This window comes from Mugil cephalus, chromosome 15 (genome assembly GCF_022458985.1).
Source record: "Mugil cephalus isolate CIBA_MC_2020 chromosome 15, CIBA_Mcephalus_1.1, whole genome shotgun sequence".
Classification (NCBI taxonomy): Eukaryota; Metazoa; Chordata; class Actinopteri; order Mugiliformes; family Mugilidae; genus Mugil; species Mugil cephalus.
In genome coordinates this window covers 15831622-15859587 of record NC_061784.1, presented here as the reverse complement: position 1 = coordinate 15859587, position 27966 = coordinate 15831622, and the positions used below count along the sequence as shown (strand labels likewise).

Sequence of the window (27966 nt, the reverse complement as noted above, 5' to 3'; positions counted from 1 at the left end):
TGTAGCGCGCTCAGAAAATGTAACATTTCTCTGAAGCTTTCCTCTTCGTACACTGCAGCTCAAGGTCTAATAACTTTCACATTGATATTCACCATCACATTGTTGATGTGCAGACTCCTCTCCGATACACAGGACGTTCGGTGAAATTGTTAACAGACTGCTGTCCAGAGGATTTGGACCGTTCCTCTACTAGCATTAGGGGGGTGCCTTTTCAGATGAGTGTGTATTGGGGTAGTGCATTGCAGTACTCTCTGCTAGTTTCACCCACTGGTTTCCTCACCTGTCTTCTATGAGGCGTGGTGAATGTGGTGGTAGCAACCAAATTCATGGCCGATGTGTCTTTGCGGTGTTTTCGTCAGCTTTGTTTTCAATTTATCACCACGGAGACAGATTTTCATCCAAATATAGAATCCTTTTTATTTTACAATTCTCAGCAAAAATATCATACAATTCCAGTTTAATTGTACAGTTTGTTAAATACCTAAATACACCTTTACAGCTGCAATGTCAGTAGAAAAAAATATTGGATATTTTTCTTCTTTTTTTATTATTATTGTTATTTTTTTTTTTAGATAGAAAATGTACACTTCCCTACACATCAAAATTCACACAGGTACATGACATCGTGTGATGGGCCGATGCTGGCCGGAGACGTTAAAAACCTGTTGCTCTTATAAAATAAGATTCTTTGACATTGCTCTGCAACTTTTAGTAACCGACCATAACATCATGGGAATGTGATGGGGGTTGGGGGGGTAAACACCACTTAAAAATTTAATTTGATTTATTTAACAAAAGAAACGATGGTGGGGGAAAAAAAAAAATAAATCAAACCTTTTAATATTTTACCATTATGGATGAAAGCTGTAATTAAATAAATGTAAACTGTCTGCACAATTGACTGTAATAAACAGAATTTACATGTAATTAAAAAGGTATAATGTACTGATAAAAACAAAAAAAAAAAGCTTCAGTTTAATAAATGTTGATTCAACGGATACAGGCAGCAGCATCTTGGGAATGTCTCCATTAAGAGATTTCTATTACATCTCTTCGGTGAAAGCTGATTGATTTTTCTGTTCTTGTGTAAATGGCTGCTCGGCAGAGAGACTGTGCATAATGGCACAGAGGTTCATAAAAATCAGGATTATCTAGTTTTCTCCTAATCCCCTGGACCCGGTCGCACAGAACAGTTCTTTATCACCGTGTCCAAAAGCCAACGTCGAGACCCATCTCCACTGCCGTCGCACTAGACCATGTTAGAGACCTCTTATGTATGCTCTTCGCTTGCATTACCCAAAATGCATGGAAAACACATTCAGATTCATTCAGTCAGTCATACTTGGACTGGGAAACAAAACCATCCCTCTAAAACTGCTTATAGGTGTAGGTCAGTTAATGTTTCTCAAGTATGCGGTTTTATAGTTCAATTGTTTGAGCTAAGGTTTCATTCAAAATATGCAGCAGAGACTCCCATTGTGTCTCCTGTTAAATGCATTATTCAGCATTTAAATCGAGTTAAAGGTTTTTTTTTTATGCACCGCAGTTCTGCTTCCTCCTCCTCCCCGTGAACGTGCATGTCAGTGGAGCAATTATTCAGTTATACACCTCGGCTGAGTCCCAGGTAAAGTGCTTTGCCTTTCTATCGTCAACAAACTGAATTTATGGTAGTTACTCGCTAGCAATGGGACGTGAAAGCGCAACACTAACCAATAGGGACACTCAAAATAGAGATACTCTGTAAAATTATGTGATTGGTAGAAAACTTCCATATGGGATGATTCTTATAAAGCCTTTAAACGCAGCCAGGAGGAGGCACAGAAATCAAGTGTTTTCTCATAATACTTCAATTACAATATGCTGACAGACTATTATGGGGGAAAAAATGACGTACCCTGCCTTTAATCTATTGAGTGCTCTTCATTCATTGTGTGTTTGGGGTCAATGCTGTTAAACGGGATGTGTCAGCGTCAAGAAGATTACGTTAAGTTGACCTTAATATGATGGACGAGTAAAACTTAACACTTTCTCAGCTTATGAATATTATGTTAAATTTACTTTCGAAGAAATCGTCATCAGAACTCCATTGATTTGATAACGAACGCTCTTAATATATAATTTACTGTTATCTAATGTATTTAAGTTTATGTGAGTGCAGCATGATCAAGATAAACAAGTGACTATTAGTTAAGTTACCTTAACTACGTCACAATTAAGACAATGAGTTTGCACTTTTTTTAAATTAAAGTCAACTTATTATACTTTGTAGTAACTCAGTTTTCCCCAATGAACTAAATAGTTCTAATAATGCTGCATGAATAAATGTTTTTGGGAACTATGAACCTTTCAACCACCAAACCGCCTTTTATATTTATGCTACCTGACACGTTGGCGGTAAAAAAAAAAAACACCTGTTGAAACATCCAGCTGAGAGGAAACAAGATTATGTTTTGTCTGCTGTTGTTTGCGCACAGTTCTCCCTCTTTAGCTCCTAAACGCTCCTCTGTCCTCGTCAGCGGCTGTATGGAGGCTTGTCTGGTGAAAAAACAAAGAGCTCTCTCCTCCCGGCTGTAACCTGTGAATGATCTCAGCGAGTAGTCTTTCAAAGCCCATAAAACGCCCGTTGATAGGTGAAGGGAGTGCAGATTTCTTTTTTAATTTATTTTTAATTGCGCCTGTGGCATCTAAAAGGGGCCCCTAGAATATTTTACAGCGTTGTCAACTTGATTAAAAGTAATTACAGCGCGTAATAAAACGCTAGAACAGAGCAACAGACGATGATGCGGCTACACGTCTGTGTCGCTTTGAAAGACGTATTTATGTTAAACGCTCTCCTTCATGCCTCCTCTTTTTGCATTCCAGGTGGGACGAACTAAGACAGAAGTAGAGGAGGTGAGGAAACAGAGCACTTATTATGATTGCTTTTCGTCAAACATTTAGGTGGTAGTTGGTCTCGACAGACTCAGGACGCACCAGATGCTACGAAGCTGTTCTGCAGGATGGGACGGGAGGAAACACTGACAGGTGCACCAGGTAACACTTAATAACTCTCTGCACTTAGAACCATCGTCTCATTTCAACCCAAAACGCTGCCTTGTGTATCGACCCCCACTGCAAACCAAATACAGTGTTAAATGGCGTTAAATAGTCTGTCACATGATCGGCCCCCGATTACACCACTGATCCAAACAGGACTTCACCTATTAGCGATATGCATGATTAGATTAGAAGGGAAAAGAAAAGAAGGGCTGCAGGAAACGGCTGATGAGGGTTCAAAGGGTTCAGCTTGGTCCCGTTAGGTCGTCTCGTGGAAATCTGGTGACTGTGTGGGCTGAAGCAGCTCTGAGTCATCTGACGTCTGACATCCAGGTGTGTAGCCCGACGCCAAAATATATAAAAACCAGTGCCTTCGTTGTTCAGGGTGGAAAAGGTGTTTTAAAACTGGACTAAATGCGCAACATTTTATTCGTTATCACTTTGGTTTGCAATGAAACAATTTGTCATTATGTTTGTTTGTGAGCAAGAAATCGAATCCAAACGTCTGTGTTTTGCAGCCGAACTGTCGCTCAGTGTTGTTTTTTTTTTTTTTTACCTGGTGCTCGTGGGAATTAAAGTGGCACACGCTCCACGTTGCTGCCGCTTCACGGAGTCGGATTAGAGAGAACGGGTGCAGGCGACAGACCAGAACATCCCACAAAGTCATGTCAGACAGGGACTCAAAGGAAGTCACCATCAGCTGAACCACAGAATTAAACCAAAAGACCAAAGAGCATTTAATAATAATAATAAAAAAAGGGGGGGATTCATTAAAATGGAAGGTAAAAACAACGACAACAGTAGTTTCCTTTCTCATTGAAGTACTTTGGATCGAACGGGTGAGGAACAAAAGTCAACACAGCATCATGTCGTGATTAAAATACAACAAAGGTCTTCGTAGGGCTTCTATGGTGGAAAAGAAAGACAAGTCTCTTTAGCTCTATTCACAGCCAGCAGTTAGATGCGTGTTCGCAAAGAATCACAAAGCCGGCGGTGCGTTCAGGGTCCTGCACCGGAGGCCAGTTCACGTTTGATTCCGAGAGACTCGGGAGAAGTCTTCTCAATGACTCTCAAAAGAAGCCACTTCCTGGTTTGATTGAACTGTTCCCTACGTTGCTCTGGACGTTTTCTTTTTTTGCACCCCACACACAAACACACACACGCACGCACACACACACTTTCTACAAATACACACTCCTACTGCATCTAATCCTCTTCCAACAAGGCACTAAGTTTTCATTCAAGTTTATCATTCCATAAGTGCTTTATGCATTTGAAACCCTCACGTTCGTCTCAGTCCTGGAGCTACCTTGGCGAGCCTATCCAGAGTAAATCGTCTCTCCTCCTGCTCGAACCGGTCACCGGGGCAACGCGTCCGCTCGGCCAATCGCGCGGCCCTGCTGCCAGTCACGCCGCCACTCGTGCAGCGAGCCAGGCGGGCGTCCGTTCGCGGCGCTTCCCCGCGACGTGACCCTCTACGCTCGCTCCGTCTGTGACGAGGTCGTTCCGGTGACTGGCCCGGAGGCAGCAGAGAGAGCCGGGGGCCAAACATCACCAGCGTGACGGCAAACAAGGTCACGCGGCGCAGTCAGAGCGGAGTCCTGCCTGGGAAACGCGTACTGCGGCGAAAAGCAGGGGGAATAACGTATGGGGCGGGAACAGACACTACGGGGCCATTCCCTGGACTTTTTTTTTTGAGTCCTGTCAATTTGCGGGTCGGAGTCGTGATTGCTGAGGTCAGTTTGCTCACACCTGGAAGCCAAATCCGGTCTGACTGGGCCATTACTCAGCAGGAGTCGGCAGGCACGGACTCTGGCTTTTAGGCAGCGCTCGCCTTTGAGGAGTAGAAGAAGAACGTGGCACAGTGACAAATCTGCGAAGGACTCATCGATAAATACAGCGAGGAAAGACGAGGATAAAGAGCTAGTCGCGTGCAAAAAGGTGGCGGCCTCTCTACGCTCCGCTGTCTACGTTCGAAGCGGCTCTGGGAGAAGCTACCAGCCAAGAGGGGGAGGGGGAGGGATGCGAGAGGGGGGGATGAGCGGGAGAACAAAGGGTGGATGAGCATTGTAAAGGAGAATCAATTCGCCAGGTGATTTTCAGAGTGGTTCTGCCTGGCTTCACCCAGGTGTCAAGATGACTTTGGCTCAGCGGGAGCCAAGCCCCCCCCCCGTCCCCCCTCCCCTCTTTGCACAACCCCAAGGGAGGTTGTCAGAGCTGCAGAGACATAAGGGGATTTGAGAGGGAGAACGGAAGAGGTGAGCAAAGGTGCAGTCAAGCAGGCAGATAGAGATGGACATGATGGCAGAGGCTGACCGGGAGAGACCGAAGGCAGAGGTGGAGTTTGAGAATAAAAGACACATAGACAGAGGGAGAAAACAGACAAAAAAACGCAAGAGGAAATGAAAGGCAACAGATAAAGGCGGGGGAAGGCCTAAATAAACAGAAGAAATGAAGAGGAACGTCGGGATTATCAATCACAAAGAAAATCAGGAGTCGAGACGGACCCGTTGCCACGGCACCACTGTGACAGAACGAATACATCTCACACAAAGTCACTTTTAAACACAAACCCGTCAGTCAGAGCTCAGCTCAGTCCGACGTGTTTAAACCACCTTTCCGCACGGTGGTCACTTCCTTCAAAGCACCCCAAAGAGAAACAGCCGTCACCTCAGCGCCAGGTAAACAAGGAAACGCCCACATCTGCAGCAGCTCCACCCTTTTTCGTGAGTCTTTCCCTCTCGGATGCTGCAGGGCCTCAGTTGGCGCCCTGGTTAAAGTGCTCCAGCACGGTGGCGTTGGTCCTCTCAAACACCCACTGCTGGCTGAGGGAGGAGGAGTCACACGTGTTCATGAAGATCCTCCGCTCGCTGGGGTTGCTGTCGATGCAGCTGTTGCTGACGGGGTGATACAGACTCTTATCCTGAAGGATGAAGAGGGACAGAAACAAGGAGATCATGTTGAGTATATTCATTTTTATTGATTACAATTCATCTGTTATATAAGTTGAAAGCTGAGAAAGCTGTAATTACTGGAGTTTCTTCTGGCATTGGGGTAATATAAGTTTTAGAAAGCTAACAGGTTATCACTACAGCCCAGACCCCTAGACAGTAAGAAAAGTGGACACCCAGGCAACTCGACAAAAGTGAAGCCAAAGCAAGAAGAGCTCCCCCTGGTGGTTAGCTGTAACACAGGTCATAAGCTCCACCCCCTCCATGTTAGTAGAATGGACTTGGGCCAAACTAAGGGCCTGACTTACTAAAGGTTTGTGCATGCAAAAACATAAACAAACGTCATTACACATACAAACTGATGACGAAGCTGATCTAAGGGGGCACAATGAGGGTTGCATCTCTCAAACAGACAAAATAGTACGCACAGTCCATTTAGTGTGTTTGGCTTAATACTGATATGGGCGTTTCTGACAGGGCTGAGAAGATGCAAAATAGATAATTTAGCACACAGTGTGAATCTGAATGCGGTGACTGGTTTTGCGCCTGTATTTAGCGCGTTTGAAAGTCTAACCAGGAACAGGTCATTGTGGGATCATTGTTTTTGAGGAGAAGGCGTAGGTGGAAGTCAACGGAGAGAACAAATCTGTTCTGCTCGCGTCAACATTTTTGGAAAGACATAAGCAAAAATAATTGAGACACATCACCTATCCAGCGATGCTATTTTGGAGCCACCTGTTTCATCTGCTGAGGTTTTATTATGAGTGATTTTTTTCCTTTGTCCTTCTTCCATCTTTTCTTAATTTCATTCAGGGTTCTTCTCGTTTTCCCCACGTCGTCGACCTTGTCACAGATGGCCTCCCATATTGCGTTTCTCCTTGTTATGTTAATATTTCTTTGCTGTAACTCCCAAATATGTGATAGATTGGTAAATACAAATAAACAAGTGGAGCGTATAACCCAATATTGTAACTGATGGAAGTCGAGCAGAGCGCAGTATTAAGTGTGGACACGTCATCAATAACGTGGCTCCACTCTCAGACTCTGACTCCAAACTCACAAGATGGCGCCACTTGTATCCTTGGTTTATTTGGGTAAGTTTGAACAGGATGTGGAGATACGTCAGTGGATTTTCACACAAGCCATGAAAGCAGACAGAGAACCCAATCAAACAGATGAAATTATTTGTCCTCCACAAAGTTAATTTCAAGGCCTAATTAGAGCCCATCTGTTAAGAAGTGTTTCCAATAAATATAATGACACTTGGGTGTTGTTCAGGGACCCGTTTTGTCAAAAAAAAAAAAAAAAACACGAGGGATTTGTCACAGTCACAGTTTGTGGAAGTGTATGATTCCGAGTTTACGATTCAGGTTACGGAAAAGGTTATGGAACAATTTCTTCAGAGTTTGGAAGGACCTTAAACAAGCAGTTCATGTGAATAAACCCACCAACATCTCAGAACTGTAGTGGTTCTGTACTGAGAAATGGGTTAAGAACCGCCGATCACAGGTTAAGTTCAGTGCTGCTGCACAATGGGGTCACACCAGACACAAAGGTTCAGGTACTCTTCCACCTCACTGAAAATCTGCTGATGTTTCAAGTAATTTTTATGGAGAAATGAAGAAAAAAAAATGAAGGGGTGTGGCACTTTATATTAAGGGTATGAAAAGTATATATAGACTGTAAAGTTTAGCGGAACTCAAGGTTCGAAGTGGTGGAGGCTGAATATACATATTGATGTTCATGAATATCATGAATAATGACAAACTTCAATATTAGCTGGGAAAAAGCAATGGGCTAAGCTAAGCAAAACAGTGCAGGCTCATTTCACGCCACAGCTGCGTTTAAGTTTTATATTAAATACTTCACTCGACTCCGACAAGTGGACCTTGGGCCACATATTACAACCGCTTTCATCTGAGATTTATTAATCAGCGCTACGAGGTTTTAGTGAGTTCCATCTACTTTTTTTTTTTTTTTTTAGTTCGTCTAACAGATTTTTTCACTGTAACTGCGCCTTTGTTTGAAAAGATACGATTCAATCAAAATACAGAGATATGTGAAATGATAAGGCTCCCAACTGGAGTGGTATAGGTGATGTGCTCCAATCACAACTTGTGATGCTGTAGCTGCCCTTATTGTCCTTCACAGTTATAATACTTCAAACGTGCTCCATCTATTCCAGTGGATTTATTATGTAGAGACTTCCCCCATGCATTCCAATTATTTATGGAAGTTTTTCATTTTGTTGTTTACAGAAATAACAAATGTGGCCTCCGTGAATGACACGTTTTGGTAAAAAATACGCGTCTTAAATTCAGTATAATGAGCTTCTATAAATATCCATCTGCCTTAGGGTGGAATCTGTTAGAATGACGAAGAAGCCTTGAAGTAATTTATATCGAGGCAGTTACGTTTGTTTTGTGCTGAAAGGAGGACAGAAAAAAAGCACGTCTCCACTGAGTCCCCGTCAGCCCCGGCGTACCTTTCTGTAGCGCCACAGCTGGTTGCCCTTCATGCCGTGGCAGTCGTACAGCGTGACGGGGCTGTTGTGGGAGATGGCGTCGAAGCAAACTTTTTTAGTGTGCATGGGGTCCCCCACTCGGATGTCCTCCCTCCATCCGAATGTGAACACCTGCGGGAGGTACAGATTTGAACTTTCAATGTCACATTTATTAAACATTCCACACACACGCGCAAAAAAAAATTATTTCTCAGCGACAAGGTGAATGAAACTCTGATAATACCAGAGCAGTGGGAGAGACAACAATTATAGTTTAAAACCTGACCTTTAATAACTAGTTTTCATTTGGTACCGAAATATGTCCCACAGTGCTTCTATAAAAATATGGTTTTAAATAAAACCATTAATAACCTGGAGCATGTAACGCACACTTTCCTCTTTTTTGACATGAATTAATTATCCTGCTTCTACCCCTGGTTCTGAGGCTTATACTCAGCCTTACTTAATTGAAGCTCTTTCATTTTTATTATTATTATTATTATTGCTGTGGCATTCCTGATTGGTTTGAACTGTGTGGTTCATACAGGCTTTTAAAATCTGTTCATTTAAAACCAGTTCAGCCCCTGTGGATAATAACCAATCTAACCAATCAAACCCAATGACTGAGACGATTGTGACTTGTGTGCTGATTATTTTCTTGGCAAGCTGAACAACTCCTCAGGCCTTGAAGCTATATGAAAGCGGAAAATACAACAGGCACAATATTCATATTCTTAATTCTGCAAGAAAATGAGCAAAAACAAAAACAAAGCATACACCCCACCCCCAAACATACGGATGATGTCATGCATTCAGTCTCTTGGCTCTACTGTCGAGTGTCTGGCTCTAAAGCTGCTAAATGCTACAATATTCATCAGGTGAGTCTGTGACTAGCAGGTAGTGTTCAGCCGCCTGCAGCACACAGAAGTGATCCTTGGAGAGTCAATGGAAACTGTAAAGTCAGAGGCCGGAGGGGAGCAAAGACCTGAAATAAAAGGTACAGACATGAAAACGGACCAGCTAGGCTGCCGTCTCACATCGCCTGTGTCTGGGCCAAAAAAGTTACTTTTAGAGAAAGAGTAGACTACAGCGCACTGGTGCATGTAGGAAATAACTGGAAGAGCACTGTTAGCTGGGAAGCTAGGAGGAGCTAAAAAATGTCCCACAGAGCTAACCACTCGGTCCTGCTAACCACTCGGTCTGTGGTTCATTCATTCATGATCACATTCTTGTTTTTGAGCATCCAACGAGAAAAGACGTCTCTCAGATTGATTCAACACAGCTTGACACACTGGAAAACAGCTGACCTGGTGTGTCAAAGCCCTCACAGAAACAAAAACAGAAACGTTTCTGCATATAAAAAACACCCAATGAGCTACACGGAGAGCTGGGGTTAGATGTAGCTCCCTGTGGTGGTTTGAAATATGATGCGGTTTAGTTGGGTCACAGACTGACCCTTAATCAACTGTATCATTAACATTGGTTTCACAGTTTGTCAAAAGAAAACTCTGGTAACTACTATAATATAGTCTGTACAGAGTTAAGATGTATTCTGTGTTCTTCCTCTTCCATGCGAGATGTCACTGTATTGTGGAAAGAGTTCCCCAAAGTTTTGTCATCCTCACACGTTCATGACATTTCTGATGAAATCATATAAAACATCCTTGATCAAAGTTGCTTTAAAATCTTCAACATGAACTTAAGGATTAGTTGAAGTCAACTTCATTTGACCTCTGCAGTGAACACAAGTTCAAACAGCTACATTTACCTTTTGTTTCCTGAAATAAGAAAATTATATCGTTCTGCCGTTTTTATTCCTATTATATGAAATTAAACTAACAAAAATAACCTGGATCATCAGTGACTTCAAACTTTCAAAAAGACCCGACAAGGACAGCGGCCCGATGGCCTCTGGTGAGCTGCAGTCGATCCATTTTGTGCTGGGCTCTGAATACAAATCTCAGCGGTGACACAAATTAAACTACAATGCATCTTGAGATTAAAGCAATTAAAGTGTCAGAGCTGAGAGGCGCAGTATTTCAGCTGTGGAAACAAAAGGGGACATTCAATCCATTATGTTGTAGGTTGTATTATGAGTTTGACTTAAAGATCTTCGGAGTGACGTGTGAGAACCAACGCAGTCCATTAGGAAAATGCAAAGATAATGAAGCTCCTGAGTGCGAGTTGTTTATGAGTGACATTTATGTGCATTTAACTGAAGAAAATATGATTAAGGACACGATATATGACCAATGGTGAAATCTCAGGATTCTTATTGCAGAGGAGCAGCCTGGCTCACAATGTGGAAAATGAAGCGGTTTTCTTTAGACCTTTAGTGAAATCATAATAACTCTTCGGGCAGATTTATGTTTCTGTGCTGGATGTACGCCGTACGAACAATGTTACTCCGTACCTGACGTGCACCTTCACAGAAATGTGACTCCACATCACAGCAATGGCAACAACTGTGAACAGTACATTTTGTGACACCAAAGCAAGTAGAGCTCCCCCTGGTGTCTGGCTGCAGTATAGGTCATAAGCTCCACCTCCTCCATGTAAGAGGATGGGACTTCTGCCAAACTAAAACAATACATGTCAAATAATATATTATATATTCCTAGGATGGTTTAAGTCATTTTAGGTAGTTAATATGATGTTGATGCATGTCAATTTTTCTGATATTTTTTGTTTTATTAGTTATTTGACATTATAGAAACAGTTGTAAGTATACAGCTGTATTTGTAACTGGTGGAGGCAGAACAGTATTAATAGAACGAAAATGCGAGTGAGTCTGGAGGAAGTACTGGAGACTCTGGTGCTGTCCATACCCCTGGGAAAATAGTGTCCGTTTGGCCAATGCATGGAGGTGGAAACATGTCGTCCATATTTATATACAGTCTATGGCACACACAAGCACATAAAGTTCTTCTCCCTCCTACACACTATCTTAAGGCAGCTGACTGGCTGCTGACTACCGTCTTAGCAGTGGAATCACTGATGGATGCTGACATGCCAGTACACAAGTTTAAATTTCTTGTGTAGACTGAGCGTAGATCTGTTTCCATACCATGTGCATTTGATGCTACATTCGTGACAGGCAGGAAAGACGGCATGAACAACTAACCCAAGTAAACATAAAGGAAAAAATGGTGGTGTGGAGGCGAACAGGTAAAGTCCAAAACGTAGATCCTACAAAAGGTGTTATTCAATCAAATGAAACAGGGCAATCCAAACTGGAAATGAAACCTAAGGTAGACAGAATCTATGCAAACAGGCACTAACTGAACCATAAGTGGAAAACAGGGATGACTTGATAGGTGACAAGGCAGAGGACAGGGCTGTATATACACACAAGGGCCGATGGGTTGATGAGACACAGGTAAAACTAGTGAGGGCTGACGACATGATCAAAACTAAATAAAAGTACACAAGTGAAACTGATGACAAAAAGCCCAGAATTAAGTACAATCACAAGCTTTATGTAACACCATCCTTGACTTTAGCAACATGTGGACTGCCCCAGATGTTAAAATCAAACTCTTCATCACTGCTCCTGAAGCTGTATGCGATGAAATCTCACCATGAACATAACGTTAATCCATCTCCTGACAGGGTTCTGAGTGAAATCTCACCAAACAGATGTGGGCAGATGTAAAGAGGCAGGATGCTGATGAACTACTCTACTATTCTGTAAATGTTTCCAAAATGAAATCCCAGGATGACTGGAGTTTGCTCACCTGTCCGTGGCTCCAGCTCACCTCGGCCCGTCCCTTCACACAGTTCTCCAGACGGATGGGACTCCCCGACACAAAGTGTTTGCTCTCCATGCACATGCCGCTGCCAGCGTTACGGATCTACAACCCAAACATGCATAATTATTCATGCAGCAAACCTGTCTGCATCAATGACCAGAGGTTTTCTAACAAAATCACCAAGGATGTAGTTCACAAAACTGTCGGGGCAGTTAATGCATGTGCTATACCTCTCCCCATGCAGCAGCAGGAGGCTCCACCGGCGGGTAGTGTTTGGGCAGATCCCAGGCCACCTCGCTCATGAACCACTTGAAGTTCTTGCAGTTGAGTCGGTTCCTCAGCTCCTTCTGCGGCGCCATGTCTCCCGCTGACAGGTGGCGGTACTCGGGCCGGCGCTGGTATATATACTCGGCGTACTCGTCCATCCAAACCTCGGCCACGCGCTTCAGGTTCTGAAATCAGCAAGATTTCATAAATTATTGTTTAAATTACTTTTATGCCACATTTAACTGACGGCCAACACATTTCAGTAAAACTGCAAATTATGCAAACAACAAGAACCGTGTCAGAAATGAAATGTCTTCCATGCACCGTGCTTTGACTAAAACACAGACCAAACCATCACTTGTACATCCTGCCATCTTTTTGATTGATTTGACATGACAAAATGATCAAAGCTGCTCAGCTGAAAGGAGACTAGTCATCGTGCAGGTCCTGTCATCATGCCTCGGGAGGCAAGTGATGAAATAAACCGAGGCCGCTTGTCTTTAGTCAAGAAAGTGGACACAACGCTGAACTGAATGATGTACTAATTTACAAGGCGGCTTTATAAAGGATGACAATGTTGCTCTGCCTCTTTTCCTTTTTTTACATGGCCGGTCCTAAAAAAACTGTATAATTGGGTCTTTTATGGCATTACTGCTAGTTCTGAAGCATTCAGCACACACAAATGCTGAATCCTTGAAAGTCTGGGAGTCTCAGTAACTTCAATAAGGACTCACCTGCAAGTCTGGTGTAAAGACTGGCAAGGTATACTGAAAATAATGTGTCAAGCAACGTTTCAATAAAGCTTGTCTTAACTTCTACATGCAGGTAGGGCCAGAGTAGACTCTACTAGGAAGCTCAGCTCTTTTAATGTATGCAGCAAGTTACTAGAGTCTTTCTTCCAGTCTGTTGTAGCGAGTGTCCTGTACTTTGTTTGTTGGGGGAGCAGTACCAGCAAAAAGGACATCAGCAGGATCAACAAATTGATCCGAAAAGCTTGCTTTTTGGCAGTCTCTCAGTGGGGGACAGAAGGACACTGACTGCTCTCCATCATGGACAATCCATCTCATCCACCACACCAGACTATAGAGAGACTCATTCTCCAACAGACTTATTCAGCTCCACTTCCACAGTGAACACTTCAGGACATCATTCACACCAAACTCAATCCAGCTGTACAATAACTCACCTTTCTGCAACAGATAACTACGTTATTAATGTTAATGCACATTATTAATCCTTGTATGTGTTTACTTACGTTTCTATTTGTTCTAAATTTGATCATATGCTAATTTTGTACGTTTTTGTATTCTCTTCTTATACTATTACATTTTATTTTACCAGATCTTTACTTCTGTAGCAGGCCTTCCACACAAGCTGGCTGAGTCTTCGTCGAGTTGCTGGAAAAGTCAAGAATCCAAAGAAGAGAGAGATTTTGTGCAGATTTTTTTTTTTAAAGCAAATTTTTGCTTTTTTTTTTATTGTATTTTATCTTTCTTTTTACATGTGGTTCATTATGTGGAACTAATCTACTGTGACCAAGCAATTTCCCCTGAGAATGATTAAAGTCTCTCTAAGTCAAAGTATAAAGCAAATACAAAGAGCCCTGAACCTGATCTTCTGTATGTTGTCTAAAAGGCTTGTTAATAGAGACGTGGACTAAAACTGAGAACCGCTTCCAGTTTTTCTGATCCATTGGTGTTGTGTTCTCATAAAATGTCATCAGCTGCTGCCAAAGTATTGTTCCACTTCTAAACACACATCTGACATCTTTTATTAAGGATGAGTTGGGAGGTAACTTGTGTGGACTCGGGGCAGCCAGGTATCCCAGAATGCATTTCAAATGGTTTGTCAAGTTCACTGCTGTTCCAATTCCAGAACGAGCGCCCTGCGTAACTTGTCAAGTTAAACTACAGAGTAAGTAAGCCAGAAATTCGTGTATTTAGTAGCGATGAACGCTCATGGAAAGGAAGGCTGGGTGCATTTCACTCATCTCTAATCAATGCTGGGCTGCGATTTTACACAAGCATATTTTCCCATTCACTGCCTAGACTATGGCGACCGCCCAGAGTTTCCGAACCCACTGGAAATAATTGAAAATCATTAAATCAATTCACCTAAATAACACTGTGTTGAAAGTGAAACTGATCTTTTTAGATAAGACCGGACTGGCTTCCAGGCTAATGCAGGATACATTGTTGTTCCACATAGAAAACTCATCAGGAATTAATGAGAGAATTGACAGTATTGATGAAATCTAATCAATTCCTATTCCGACCAGTAAGTGTGTTCTTCATAAACGATACAAGTTAACTGAGAGAACCGGGAGTTGAACTGATTTGGTGTGTTGACATTTTTCCTTTTTTAGGTTAGAGGCTCAGTAAATTATGGATGTACTCTGGTCGAAGCGCATTACTCACTGTATACTTAGGCCACTAAAGTGTGCATTTACAGATTTTAGCACAGAGAAAAAGTACTATGCTTTTGATTTCCCTGACATAGTGGAATAGAAAGAGATACTATACAAGTGACTACAGGAAATTTACACATGAGCAAGAGAAAATCAACCACCTAAAGCCTTTGAGGTGTGAAGGGGAACAGAACTGGCCCCCTCTGAGATAAATAAACATGTCTGCAAATACAGATGCTGGCAGGAGGTATGGATAACAAAATGAATTAGAATACAGGTTCAAGAATCCTCCCAGTGTGAATAAATAAAAGTCCTTCAGACCTTGGAGGTACTAAAGAAATGAAAAGCTTTCAGCCGCACAAACTCCCTGTAGCAATGCTCATCGCCTGCAGCAATTCTCAGGCTCTGTGCTCTCTAGGTGAAGTGTAGTTCAGCACTTCCATCTCCCTGCATGTTGACTGGACTCCAAGGGGGCTGGGAAATGGGAATCCTCTGATGCGCCACACTCTGTATTTGGAGATGCTTTGTTCTCTGTATCTGTATCTGCAGAAGGGACTCGTCCACTTTTTGGCACGCCAATAGCGTCCCGTGTTCACACAGAGCGGAAGGAAAATGTTTTGCTCTCCATGAAGTCATTATATGGATGAGAAACACAATCAACAATAGTTTGGTACTGAGACAGCACAGAGGACGAGGATGATTTTTCTCACCCCAGGCAAAGAATTTTTACACTGTGATTGAAGCCTCTCTTGTCGAACCATGACTCAATCCTTGCTCTAATCAAACCCTTTACTGACTCCCTTTAAGAGAGCAGGTTCTTTCTGCAAGAGCATAGCTGGCAAAGAGTTCATTTGGTGCAGCGCTTCTGAACATGGCCGTGTTTGTGGTAAGAAATTCAAAGTGCTCTTAGACTTCCGCAGGGGTAAAGCAGCTCTAAAAACAATGGATCCTCTCCACATTACAAATCCTCTGCATTGGCGTCAGTGTAAATAATGCGGTATTCTCTGAATAACCACATTTTAAAGTGGATTTGAGCCAGTGCAATAAAGTAAGTTGGAATTATACTTGGCATTGTTTGCATATAAAGGAGATGTAAAACATACACCACCTTAACAGTGTTTTGGATTGTGTCTTCTCTCCTACTCATTTTAGACAAAAAAAGAAAAGAAAGAAACTCCACCTTAATTCCTCGTAGAAGGCTTTGGCAGCTTAAACACCTGAGTCTGGCTCAATTTGCAGATCAGTTACTTATAAATGCTACGAATGAGTAAACTTCGTTGGACTAAGGACATTGCTTAAATCATGAACTTGTGTTCATTGTGATGAATCAAATTTTACAAGGAGTCCTATTGTAAAGTTACTGAGCTTTTCAACACTTTCCACCTTGGAGGTACCAGCACCAGGTTCAGGAGGTTTCTGTCAAGAAAAACGCAACCTGGCAAAAATGTTTTTCCCTAAACATTGGCATTTGTGGGAATAATTTACTATGACTAAAAAAGGTGCAGTATTGGTGTGCTATATTTGCCTGCATTATATTTATTAGCGTTGCATAATTATTTCTAAATATTCCAAAATGTATCTTATGTGTAGAGCACAATGTTGCTCATTTTGGTCTTAAAGTTGTGGAGCTGTTTTCTGTTCTATCCCGTTCGTTGGGTCTATTGTGTTGATGCTTCTCTGGCTGACCTGGGTTTAAAAAAAACATAGTCGCTTCATAAAATTCTTTTTCACTAAGAATTCCCTCCTATCCTCTCGGCAGAAATCTCACTGCGGTCTGGCGAGACTGTTTTCACACAACAAATCGCCCTAGACCAATGAGATTATTCCACGAGATTATTCCACGTGTGAGGAAGATCCAAAACATGACGGAAGCTCCAACTCTGAGAGCAGATGATGTCTGGATATAAAAAGTCGGCAGAGAAGAGCTGGATAAAATCAAAGCCATAAGCAAGACGTGGTAACAGTGGTAAAACATTGTGGAAAAACCACAGATCTCTGGAGATAAAGACGACATTAGTTTTAAGTGTAATTGTTTCAAAATGAAAACATCTCTAAATGAATTGATATTGGATGGAATTGAATAGGGATCTTGGGATTAGGAATCAAATCGATTGAGGAAATCATTTGCGATCCTCAGCCCTAGTCTTTTGAAACTAACCTGCAAAATGCTTCTCATGATAAGAAATTACCTGCATTTACCGTCATAAACAGATGGATGATGTAAAAGAGACGTCTGGACAACAGTAATCTTGTATTTGTCATGGTTTTGGTTTGATTCAATAGTAAAATACATATTTGCATAAACCAAGCATATTTGTTCACTCCTAAGTTGATAAGAGCATTCAGAAATTCAAAAATAAAAGTAAAGGTACATTTAAAACACATATTAAAAAGAAAATTGTGATTATTTGTGTTAATCGCATTTTATGTTAAACTATGAAAATTATGCGATTAATCGCGATTAATATCTTTAATCTAGTGTTAATCTAGTTTATAACAACTGTAAATATTTCTTGTTTTTTTGTCATATTTCATATATTTTACTTTACGTGCATGTCTGCACTTTCCTGCCCTGAGCCTGTGATGACAAAATTACAATAAAGCAGGGGTCTTCAACATTTTTCAGACCAAGGCCCCCAAACTCTGTAGTAAGGACAGTAAATCACCAAAACATTTTGGCCTCATTGGCTGATTGGCTGAGTGGAGCAAGCCACACTGTTAGCTTCACTTCTGCAGTATGCCTCTAGATTTCACTAGGGGACTCAATAGCCTCTCAGTCAATAGCGAGGAACCTTGACAAAGTCAGCATGTAATCTACAGCCTAGTGATTGGCTCAGCAGCGACTCCTGTGTACAGGAGGCTTAGATTGACAGATATGTCAATATGTTGGATTCATATAAACTTTAAACATTTAAACTAATTAAATGTTTGTGGGGAAAATAAAAAGAAAAATATATGAAAAATGCCTAGTCACCCAAACATTTTGAGATCCCCCCACAGTACCACATGGACCCCTTAGGGGTTGGGGACCCCCGTGGAAGACCTATGCAAAAAAAGTATTATCTCATGAAATAAAGAATGACAATTCATTATTGAGAGGCGTCTTCTTAAGTGCCAACTTCGGAGATTTTCTCTGTTTTGTGTTTCATATCACAACGACTGGATTCAATTCGATTCAATTATTTAGAGATATACGACTTTCAATTTTGCTTGGTTATAAAAAAAAGGTTTCACAACCTCGGTTTAAATCCAAAACACAACGCCATACAACAGCTTTCAGCCTTGACAGCGCTCCGAAGAGTTGTAGGTTCCGTTGTGTTTTGAATTTCTCTCACCCAAGCTCTATACACTGTCTCACAAGATTAGTCAAGCAAAACCTGTCTCACAAGACCGCAACAACATTTCTTAGAAAAGTAAGATCTGCCTCCAAGAAAAGTTCTACATCAGAACAAATGAAACAAGTCAGAAAAGCAAAACATTATACTTTTTCACAACAGTGAAAAAAGACTTTCTGCAAACTAAGTGCAGGTTTGCACATTAGCATGCTGTGAAATGATGCTAAGACTCACCCTGGCCAGGCTGACACCCCCAGGAACTTTGTAGGGGACATACTTCCTGTAGATGTGTCCCACCCTGGAGCAAGGAATGTCCTCCATCCGACCACCACACATCCACACCTACAGAGACACAGGCAGAGAGCATGTCAGCAGCGATAAAGAACATGTTTCTATGGGAGAGGGGCCTCCCTCGGTCATGGCTGAGGCAGTTGTGTAACTGAGCAGTGTCAATAGTCGGATGAGCTGAACAGGTCCACAAATCAGAAAGACCAGGCAAAGGCAAAGCGTGGGAGGGCATTATGAAGACAACCCGATAGAGACATGTCGAGGTCAAAATAAAAAAAAAAAAGATGGAAAGTGTGGGGGTGGTTTTTAAACAGAGGAGCATGAGGCATTGCATACTGCATGCACTGGGTTGCAGGGAATGCTGACTTGGTCATGACTCCTGGAGGGAGGAATAAAAGGGAGAGGGTTCACGTGGCAACTAGAATAAAGGAGAATAATTTGGATCAGAGTCCTTTTTTTAGATCAGTCAGGTCTAATCTCAAAAAAATTGTAGATGTTAATCCTATTCAGTGAGGACTGTATGGGCAATAGCACCCTTCAAAAAGTTCACGTTTTTCTAGATTGCACAGAAAAAGAGAAGAAAAAAATTACTCCAAAGAGAAAAAGACAAGTCAATCATGCTTAGCGAGATGACAAAGACTGAAATTGGATTTGTTCTGCTGCTTAGTGAGAGCAGAGCCACCTTTCAAGTCTGCAGGGTGTGCATATTTGACAATTTGAAAGTAGAGTTTGGGTGATGTTTTCATTTAAATTTAATGAGTCTGAGGTCAAAAGGTGAGACAGTCAAAGTCAGTGTGAGCACTGTTAGATCTGGATGAGTTGTTTCTGCTCTGCATGTTTAGAATTTGTATTTTCATTGTCTAAGGCAGTGTACTAAATCAGTGCACTGTCGATTTGAACTAATTTTTCTACCGTCAACACCTTTGAAGTAGCTACAGTTAACTCCTCAGTTAAGACACAGAGCTGCAGTGAAGAGACTACACGGCTCTTTGTCTCTGTTTTTAAGCCAGTTTCTGTAATCAAAAACTTTTCAGTACTGGTATTGTGCTGCTCTGTTTGTAATAGAATACTCTTCCAAAACTTAGGTGTTAAATAAATCAGCCGTTATTAAATGCAATGCTATTCTTTTGCTCCATACTTATATCCAGTAAAAACATAAATGAGTGATAAACCCAAATGCGGCTGAAAATTACCTGCATTAAGTGCAATTCCTCAAACAACCACTTGAGGCAGGCTCCCCATGGACTTCTACGTTAAACTGGTCGTTACAGTAACGACATGGACACCTCCAAGAACACAGATCTGTGAGATCACTGAGTCATAGCAGCAAACTAGCAGTGGTTCATCAAATGTGTGCAAATACTTCACTAAAGATGAAGCCCATACTACTGTGATGTGTAGAATATGTAAGTCTGTCCTGAAATACAACAAAAGTACTACTGCAATGAGTTCCAGCCTGTTTTTATACAGGCTATACATAGCTGCATCTCACAGTATGTAGCACATAATCTGTCTATTCTCAGCATATGTATTCAGGTAAAGAATATAGATTTCATTGTTGCAAAGCATTACTTTCTACTGTGTTTTTATTGGTGACGTCATCAGCGACTATCACCTACCTAGTATAAAAAATGTTCTCACAATATCAAGGGTTGATTTCTCCAATCATGACAATTGTAAAGGGGAGCAGTGTTATCACGATACGTATCACAATACGATACATTATTGCAATAATATTAGCTTAAAACACACATTGTATATATGTACATCAGATGACAGTGATAATTCATTGGACAAATTGAGTAAAAAAAACAAAAAACAATATTAATTCAAATTATGCATTTCCAATTTATTGCACTTGTGCAGAAAAGTGGATTAAGTTTCTTGCCACTTAAATGTCAAAACACAGTTTGCAAACTGCATACTCTTTGGCCAGCTTGTTAGATTCTATTCCATTTAAAAGCCAAAGTATAAAGCCTCCAAACATCAGCTTAGTGCTTTAGGTGCAGAAGTCGCTCACGATTGACCCAAAAGATGACTTTTTCGAAATTAAGACATTCAAAATCGGCATTGTATCGGAAGAAAAAGCAATATATTGCAAAGCTGATATTTTTTCCCACTCCTAGTTCCAAACATATTTATACACAGTCAATAATTTGAGTTAAACTATAGGCTATGACAGAAGTGAAATCTTGTACTGTAACTGTACGTTTTCATCCACAGACATACTTTCCTTGGCCTCTCCTGGCACCTCACATCTTCGCCAATGTCCTTTCAAATCTTACTATTTCTCATTACTTCTGCTGAACACAACATCTCAGCTCTAGATAAAAAAATCTCTTAATTGTATCTGCTTTATACAGTGTACCATTTCTGGAAACATGTTTAATATTTGAACTATTATGAACTGCAATGCCTCAACAAGCAGGAGTTCAATGTCTTTCTCAAGGAAACCTGCCTGAAGGTGGACGCAGACCAGCCACACAAGACGCTCAGTCGGTTAATAACGAAAGCAAACTGGTAATTTGAAGTCAGTATGTTGATATTCTGCATCGCTCCATTTCCCCAATTCTCCAGAGTGGACATCAGCTGGCTCCTTTTTCAATTCAATTACTCCTTGTCAAGTTTGTTGCACCACTGCAGCTTGGACAAACACAATCGAGGGAAATAACAGATTGAATCCACCCTCCCCACATCACGCTGTAGGGAAGGTCTGACCTGCCTCACCAAATCCTTCCATCCTCTTCATCTCTGCACTGAGACACTCGAGCTTAATAACAGGGGCGCCACGCTGCAGGAGGGATCAAGAGCTTGAGTTCAGTGCCGGTCAGATTAAATTAAAAGTCTTATCACTCACCTCTAACATGCAACCTCTACAATCTGCTCATTGCAAAGCACGGACACTAGAACCAAAGCGCCAGGACACTAAAAAGTAAAGGAGTTGTTTATAGGGTGTCTTATGAAAAAACAATTACAGTATAGAGGAGACCCTTCAACACCATGAATTGATTAACTGAATCTGAGTATATCTGACGTCACAGCAACCTAGTTCATGTAAAGGATGACTGTAGTTTTCTTAATGAGGTTAAAAGACAAAGAACTTCATTTAATATACTGTATGTGTCATCTAGGAAAAAGCATGAAAAACTCTCAGTAGAGTTACGTAAGATCAGTGATTTGGGCTGAAGAATTTAAATAAAGTATCTAATTGAATTTGTTGTACTGTAACCTAATTAGGAGTATAATGTCAAGTCAAGCCTAAATTTTCAATCTGCCATAGATTTGAACCAGATGGAGATGATCATGACTCACTGTGGTACCCACTACCTTGGTTTTTATCAAAATATGAGTCATTATGGTGCGCGTTTAAAACAATACAGAAAAGAAAATACCTCAGCAAGTAATTGGGTAGTCGTACAACCAATTTGAGTGTTTTTGCTGAAAAGGAAATCTACTCCATGGTACTAAGATGACATGACTATTTGGCAGATCTTTGTTGGAGTATAATCATTTTCCAAAGGAGCAATTCCAGACCAAGGGTGCTTGTCAGTACTAAGTATGTGAACTTTGGAGTACTTGGTTTGGACGTCTTATTTCTGAAGTGCAGACGGTCATTCATTCTGCAGTGTATTTGATGACACCAATGAAATGCATTGTGGGATATCTGGTTCTGGCATTCTTGACAAAACAGCCAGAGCAAGAGCACATCCAGGTATCTTGATTCTATTGGTTTGATGATGCTGAACCGGAAAAGTACTTGGACAGCGACAGATGACCTTTCAGAACAACACAAGGACACAACGCATACTGCCCCAACTTTCTGCCACAAATATCCTGTAGCAGGGGAAACTTCAGGCTGGCCTCTGGGTAAAATATTCACTCTTCTATATCCCTGTGCGAGAGCTTCAAAAATACAAACTGTCTAGAGTCTACTTCAACAGAAAAAAAAGGCAATGAAAAGAAACACAAGCAAGCAAACATGGTTGGAAGAAAAGTAGTTCTTACATTATTTGAACAAACCCGCATTGCAAGTGTTCCTTAGCTCAAGGAGAAATCTTTTAAATGAAAGGACAAAGAGGAAAGAGAAAGACGAGCACGACGAGGAAGAATGTTCCAAAACATTGGAACCTGCACGGCGGGGTTACACAATTAAACTAAAGAGAATAAAGCATGTATTCCAAAAGTAAACTGTGCCACCGACTAAAATGTGATACACCGGAGAGCAAACATCATCACCTACGCGCATGAATTCAGGTGTGGTTTTTATCAAGCGTGACGAGTTGTTTGATGTTTGATCTTTGAGGTTCAGAAGACTTCTTTCCTTTCTTGGCTTTCACAACTGTCAGCTGTATGCCAGTAGTGTCAAATGGCAGCTGTGTACACCAGCTGACACATGGTTGAAAGTTGCAAGTTCAAATGTCTCTTTTCTGCCTTTGTTTTCAGGTCACCTCCAAACTGAAAATCAAACCTGTTCAGTTTCCACCGAGTTTAAAGGAACTCTAAAGGTCATTTTAATCCATTTGGTATGAATAATTGCTCTAACAAAGCTGTTAGTTTTTAGAAAGTTAGGAAGCCACAAAGTCTCCTGACTAAACTTTACATAAAGTGTTGGAATTGCTGAATGTTTGAGTCATTACTCACTATTATTTTTAGCTGTATTAAAGCTTCGGCAACGCATGTTTTTCTGTTTTGACAAAAATTTAATAACAGAAGACGTATTTTCATAAAATCTAAATCCTAATACAAGAACTACAGGTCCTGTTACTTTGTTTGTGGAGGCAAAATGCCTCAAAGGTTTCACGCACGGAATACAAGTTGAATTACTATTATTCAGTATCCATAAGCCATACATAATAAAAAGGGTTAGTATCAGTATGAATAAACAGTAGAAAGCAAAATCATTTAGACAGTAAATTAAATTTGTGTTCAATTTTTACAATCAACCAAGCGACCGCGGTGAAGGATTCGCTCTAAGGAACAATCGCAGTAAAATCACATTGCAGCATGTGTCCAATCAAATCAAACTACCCGGCAGTGGCCTTTGTGCTTAATTGAGTGAGATGACAAAAGTCCTAACTCATTCAAAGAGGAATTCAATTATTGTGACGGGCCGTTCTGTCTGTCCAGATCACTGACGGAGGCACCAGAGCAGGGATGAGACTATTCCTTAATGTACCGGGCCAAATCCCAAGCAGTTATGGTCATGCTGCGGAATAATTCATGCTGAGGCACCAGACAAAAACATAATCTAATGTGGAATTCTGAGTATGATTAATGTGGAGGGTCGTCAGTGCAACAGATTGGATTTGGCTCAAGACTTGAAACCATAATGAGAAATGCCTTGTGATGCTCAACAAGTCTTTTAGCTATTCAGTTAAAGAGCTGTGGAAGAAGGAAAATGTTGGGTAAATATGGGACTACATAACTATCTACTTACATACTGGTCTGTTACACGAGTTAACTGGAAGGAGCTCTGGGGAGGAACTTGAACATTATAAAAAAAAGCCTAAAAGCCTTGTGAGAATAGGGAAATTCACTATTAAGTGTAATCATGGTGAAAACTGTCTTTTCTCAAAATGAATATAATTATTTAAAAAATAAAGCAATTATTTCACTTCCCCTTGCACTGCAATGACACGGCTACTCATCTGTATCAGTGCCTTAGCTGCAAAAGCCATTTCTCGTTTTTGTACAGTGTGACTGACAATGGAGTTTGGCAGGAACAACATAATCAATGATGATGTTAATTGCGTGGAATAAGTCCATTTAGAGCCTTCCCCAATTATGCCAACACATGCCACCAGGCCCAGGCCAAAGACCTATTGGCACTTTCAGGAATTCTTAAAATTAGACACATAGTTAAATGATGCTCTGCAACTGGAAGCCAGTTGAACTTCCCACATTCACAAAACTCTTGAGGTGGAAAGTTGGTCTGGAGTCACTCCGTTGGGAGCTGATGCTTTAACAACGATCTGTCAGGCCAATCAGATTGTTTTGGTGGGCATCACATGGTCATGGATGTCACCTGAGAGCCGTGGAGTTAAATTTGCGAACAACAAAATGGCTCTGATTGGATGGAGGACTATCCAGTTGCATGCACAGGTTTATTCTTTTCTGAATCAGGATTTATAAGAGATCTGAGTCAAAAAAAAAAAAAAAAAAAAAAAAGGATTTGGTCCAAGTGCATGGCAGGGCAATCACTATGAACCCTAGACACATCTGAAAAGAAGACATCATCAGGTTCTACGACCTCCAAGACAAAACCGCGCATATTTGAGGTATTATGTTTAAATTACTGTGGCTGTCTTTCGGTTATCTGATGTGCCTCAGACATGATGTCACTGCAGAACCTGTCTGTCAGTATCTAGTATGGTCACACCAATTTCCAGCACATTTTTAAGTCATAAGCAGTCTGTTTAATGCGTGTCTAGAGCCATAAACCTAAAAGAGGTAGAGTTGCTGAAAATCAGCAGTAATCTGAATAAAGCTGAGTACAAAGAACATTTCTGAATATAATCTGCACTGACAACTGAAATCACACTCAGCAATATCTGTATCTTATACCTATGATAAAATTGCTTGAATAAAAGGTTGATTAATGGTAGCTTATTAAAATATATGTTTTTATCTATTGGTTGCTTAACAAAATGATTCATCGGCCAGTGTTGAATACCACCAATTCAGGCTCGGATGAAGAAGAATAATGCTATTGTCCAGAGGATCGCCTCCACACGTGACTTCAGTAATTAAGATAACTTAATAATGTCTGGGCTGTCTCCTACTCACTAGAGTTTTCGCCCTTTCTTCTTGTTACCTTTTGCTCTTGTCACCTGTATGACAGACCTGGAGGCTCTTGGCCTTTTGTTTCTGTGGAGACTCTATGAGACCTTACCATTTACATATAAATCCATACCTCATCCTTTGTTCTGCAGCAGCATCTCCATAACTCCCCCCTTTCCTTTGGTTGATTTGTATAAATGTGGACGATTGCCAATGTTCTGGGTCGGCTTATCTTCCCAGACCCACACTCTGTGTCTGTAAACTCATCGCACACCTGTATACCAATAAACATCACACTACAACTAAATATTTTCACTAGTAAGTCTGATTTGATAGATAAACAAATGAAAATCATCTCAGCAAATTAAAACTCAAATCCTGTTAAGTCTGTAACAGTTTGTGGATAAACTGTTTTAAAAGACTTCATTTGCATCACAAGTCCACTGGGTGTCATTCACACTATTGGAATATATTATCCAATAATAGTTTAAGACATTCAGCACAAAATGTACTAGAAGTTGGAACACACTGAGTCACTACAAACTTTAAACATGGAGGAACCTTCTGACTTCTCTGCTTGTGTGCCCTCTGCCTGGAGGTCAAACAGACACATCTGAGCATTTTTTACACAATGCTGCACCTTGGTGTGTGCTGCTATTGTGTTTATTTTTTTTTTGTATGTTTTTTTGGTTTACCTTGAAGGAGATCTCGTACTGTTCTCCTCCCCAAATCTCCAGACCCGTGTCGTATCCTCCCAGCTCCCAGAACCACTTCCTCTCCACGGCAAACAGTCCACCTGCCATCACTGGGGACCTGAAGACAGAAGACAGAAGATACACAGTTAGATATAACTGGAAACAAACACATCCATCTAAAAATCACTGTCAGTGACATCAGAGGGTTGGATGATATTTAACCCACACGGGATTAAATCAAGAGGAATGTGCGTGGATGAGTCAGACTCGAACGCTCCTGTATGTTTTTAGCATCCCAGTAACTCTCTGCACATTGCAAAACCAATTAACCCATCTCCACTGAGAATTCTGACTGGTGCGACAAGCTCAGTGGTGCCAAGCAACATAATGGTCCTCGGCTCGGAGTGCAGAGGGAGCTCCTCTCTGCAGTGGAACCGAATGGAAATTACTGAACGGCTTCTCACCAGGACTCCTGCGTCAACTCGTAGAAAACTGGAGAAGTCAGGAAAAGAAAGAAACTTTTTTTTTTTCTTTATCTAGAGGCTATTTTGTGTATTGAACTATGAAATCATACAAGATATATGAGCTCTTGGTGTCAAACCATACTGCCATGTCCTTTCTGTGACAGCAAAGGCAAACACAGAAAGTAGTGTGGAAAAATGCTTCTCACTATCTCCTGATCCACTAAGAAACATTTTGACCCGAGTCAGAATAAATGTTTGATGATACACCAGGGCTCAGGTCAGAATGTGATTTTATTTTCCAGCCCAGCGTGATGCGGCCAAAACCACTGACCCGCATGTGAAGAGGGACGAACCCTCCATGACAGGATTTTGAAGCTCAGCGCGGGTCACCGGTCATCGGCATCTTGCCCGACTCCTCGTAACTCCTCACTAATTCAAAAATGGTCAAAAAGGAGGAGTTTCAGAGGAGCTGAGGCAGACGGCAAGCAACCTGTAACTGCACCTACCTACTGGACACGGAGGTCGATGGGGATTGACTTGTTTGGAAGTTTCAGACAAATTTGTCTCATAGTGAAGTTTACAAGACGTGACTTTGCGCTTCATGGTTTCACTTTGTCAACCATTACAGAGCAATACAAAAGAGAAACTAAAGGGAAAACAAATCTTTAGGAACTGGATGTAATTATAGTTCAAAAGCAGGCACAGCCATACGCTTCCAGAGAGGAATTAACATCTTGAACAAGGAGATCACTTTTTTAAGTTAAAAGCACTTGAAACAGAAATGTCCCTAAACAACCTCAAAGCACATTCACACATAAACATAACTTCACAAACAGTTTTAATACAAGTTACATTCACTCATCTTCTATTACAGCTCATCCTCCAAGGGGCCTGTACCAGCCAGCACTGAACGGGAGGCAGGGTAAAAATTGATTTTCCAACTCAAATCGATCTTGATTTGAAAAGATCCCATAGCAATTCATGAAACCCTGGGACCTATCTTTTAAATATACACAATTTCCTGCGCCCTCTCGTAGAAATCCTGCCAGAGACACACGAGATTGGTTTGGCCCAACAAGTCTTGCCAGACGGCGCAGCGAGATTAGCCCATGCGCGAGGGAGAGCCAACACATGACAGAAGTTGTAAATCTAAGGGCAGTGACAGAAGTGAACGGATTTAAAAAGTATGCCGACAGAGAAAAGCAAAGCCGCAGGAAAAATGAGAAACTGGAGATAAAAATAAATATTGAGGAAATACCACAAATCTCTGTAACTAATGATAACATTAGTTGTGAGGAAATCTCTTCGTCACCTAAGTAAAATAGTTTTTGAACAAAAATATCTCTGCATAAACTGATATTAAATGAAACTGAGATTTTGTGATTCAGAATTGAAATGATTAAGGATTTTCGTATGTGACAGATTGAGTTGGGAACAATAATTTACAATATTACAGTGGATTTGCAGATGTGGGTTTTTAGGGGCAGC

General features: G+C 41.2%; 1 protein-coding gene across 1 annotated transcript in view; it reads right to left on the bottom strand.

The window, feature by feature from the left end:
* Positions 1 to 391: 391 nt before the first annotated feature.
* Positions 392 to 27966, bottom strand: part of LOC125021068 (polypeptide N-acetylgalactosaminyltransferase 10-like) — a 94244-nt gene continuing 66669 nt past the window's right edge. The window contains exons 7-12 of the mRNA XM_047606888.1: positions 26015 to 26132; positions 18486 to 18593; positions 12473 to 12694; positions 12228 to 12344; positions 8473 to 8622; positions 392 to 5959 (exon numbers count right to left, since the gene is read on the bottom strand). Coding sequence (XP_047462844.1) covers positions 5795 to 5959; positions 8473 to 8622; positions 12228 to 12344; positions 12473 to 12694; positions 18486 to 18593; positions 26015 to 26132 — 880 coding nt within the window. The 3' untranslated portion in view covers positions 392 to 5794. The remainder of the gene's footprint in view (positions 5960 to 8472; positions 8623 to 12227; positions 12345 to 12472; positions 12695 to 18485; positions 18594 to 26014; positions 26133 to 27966) is intronic.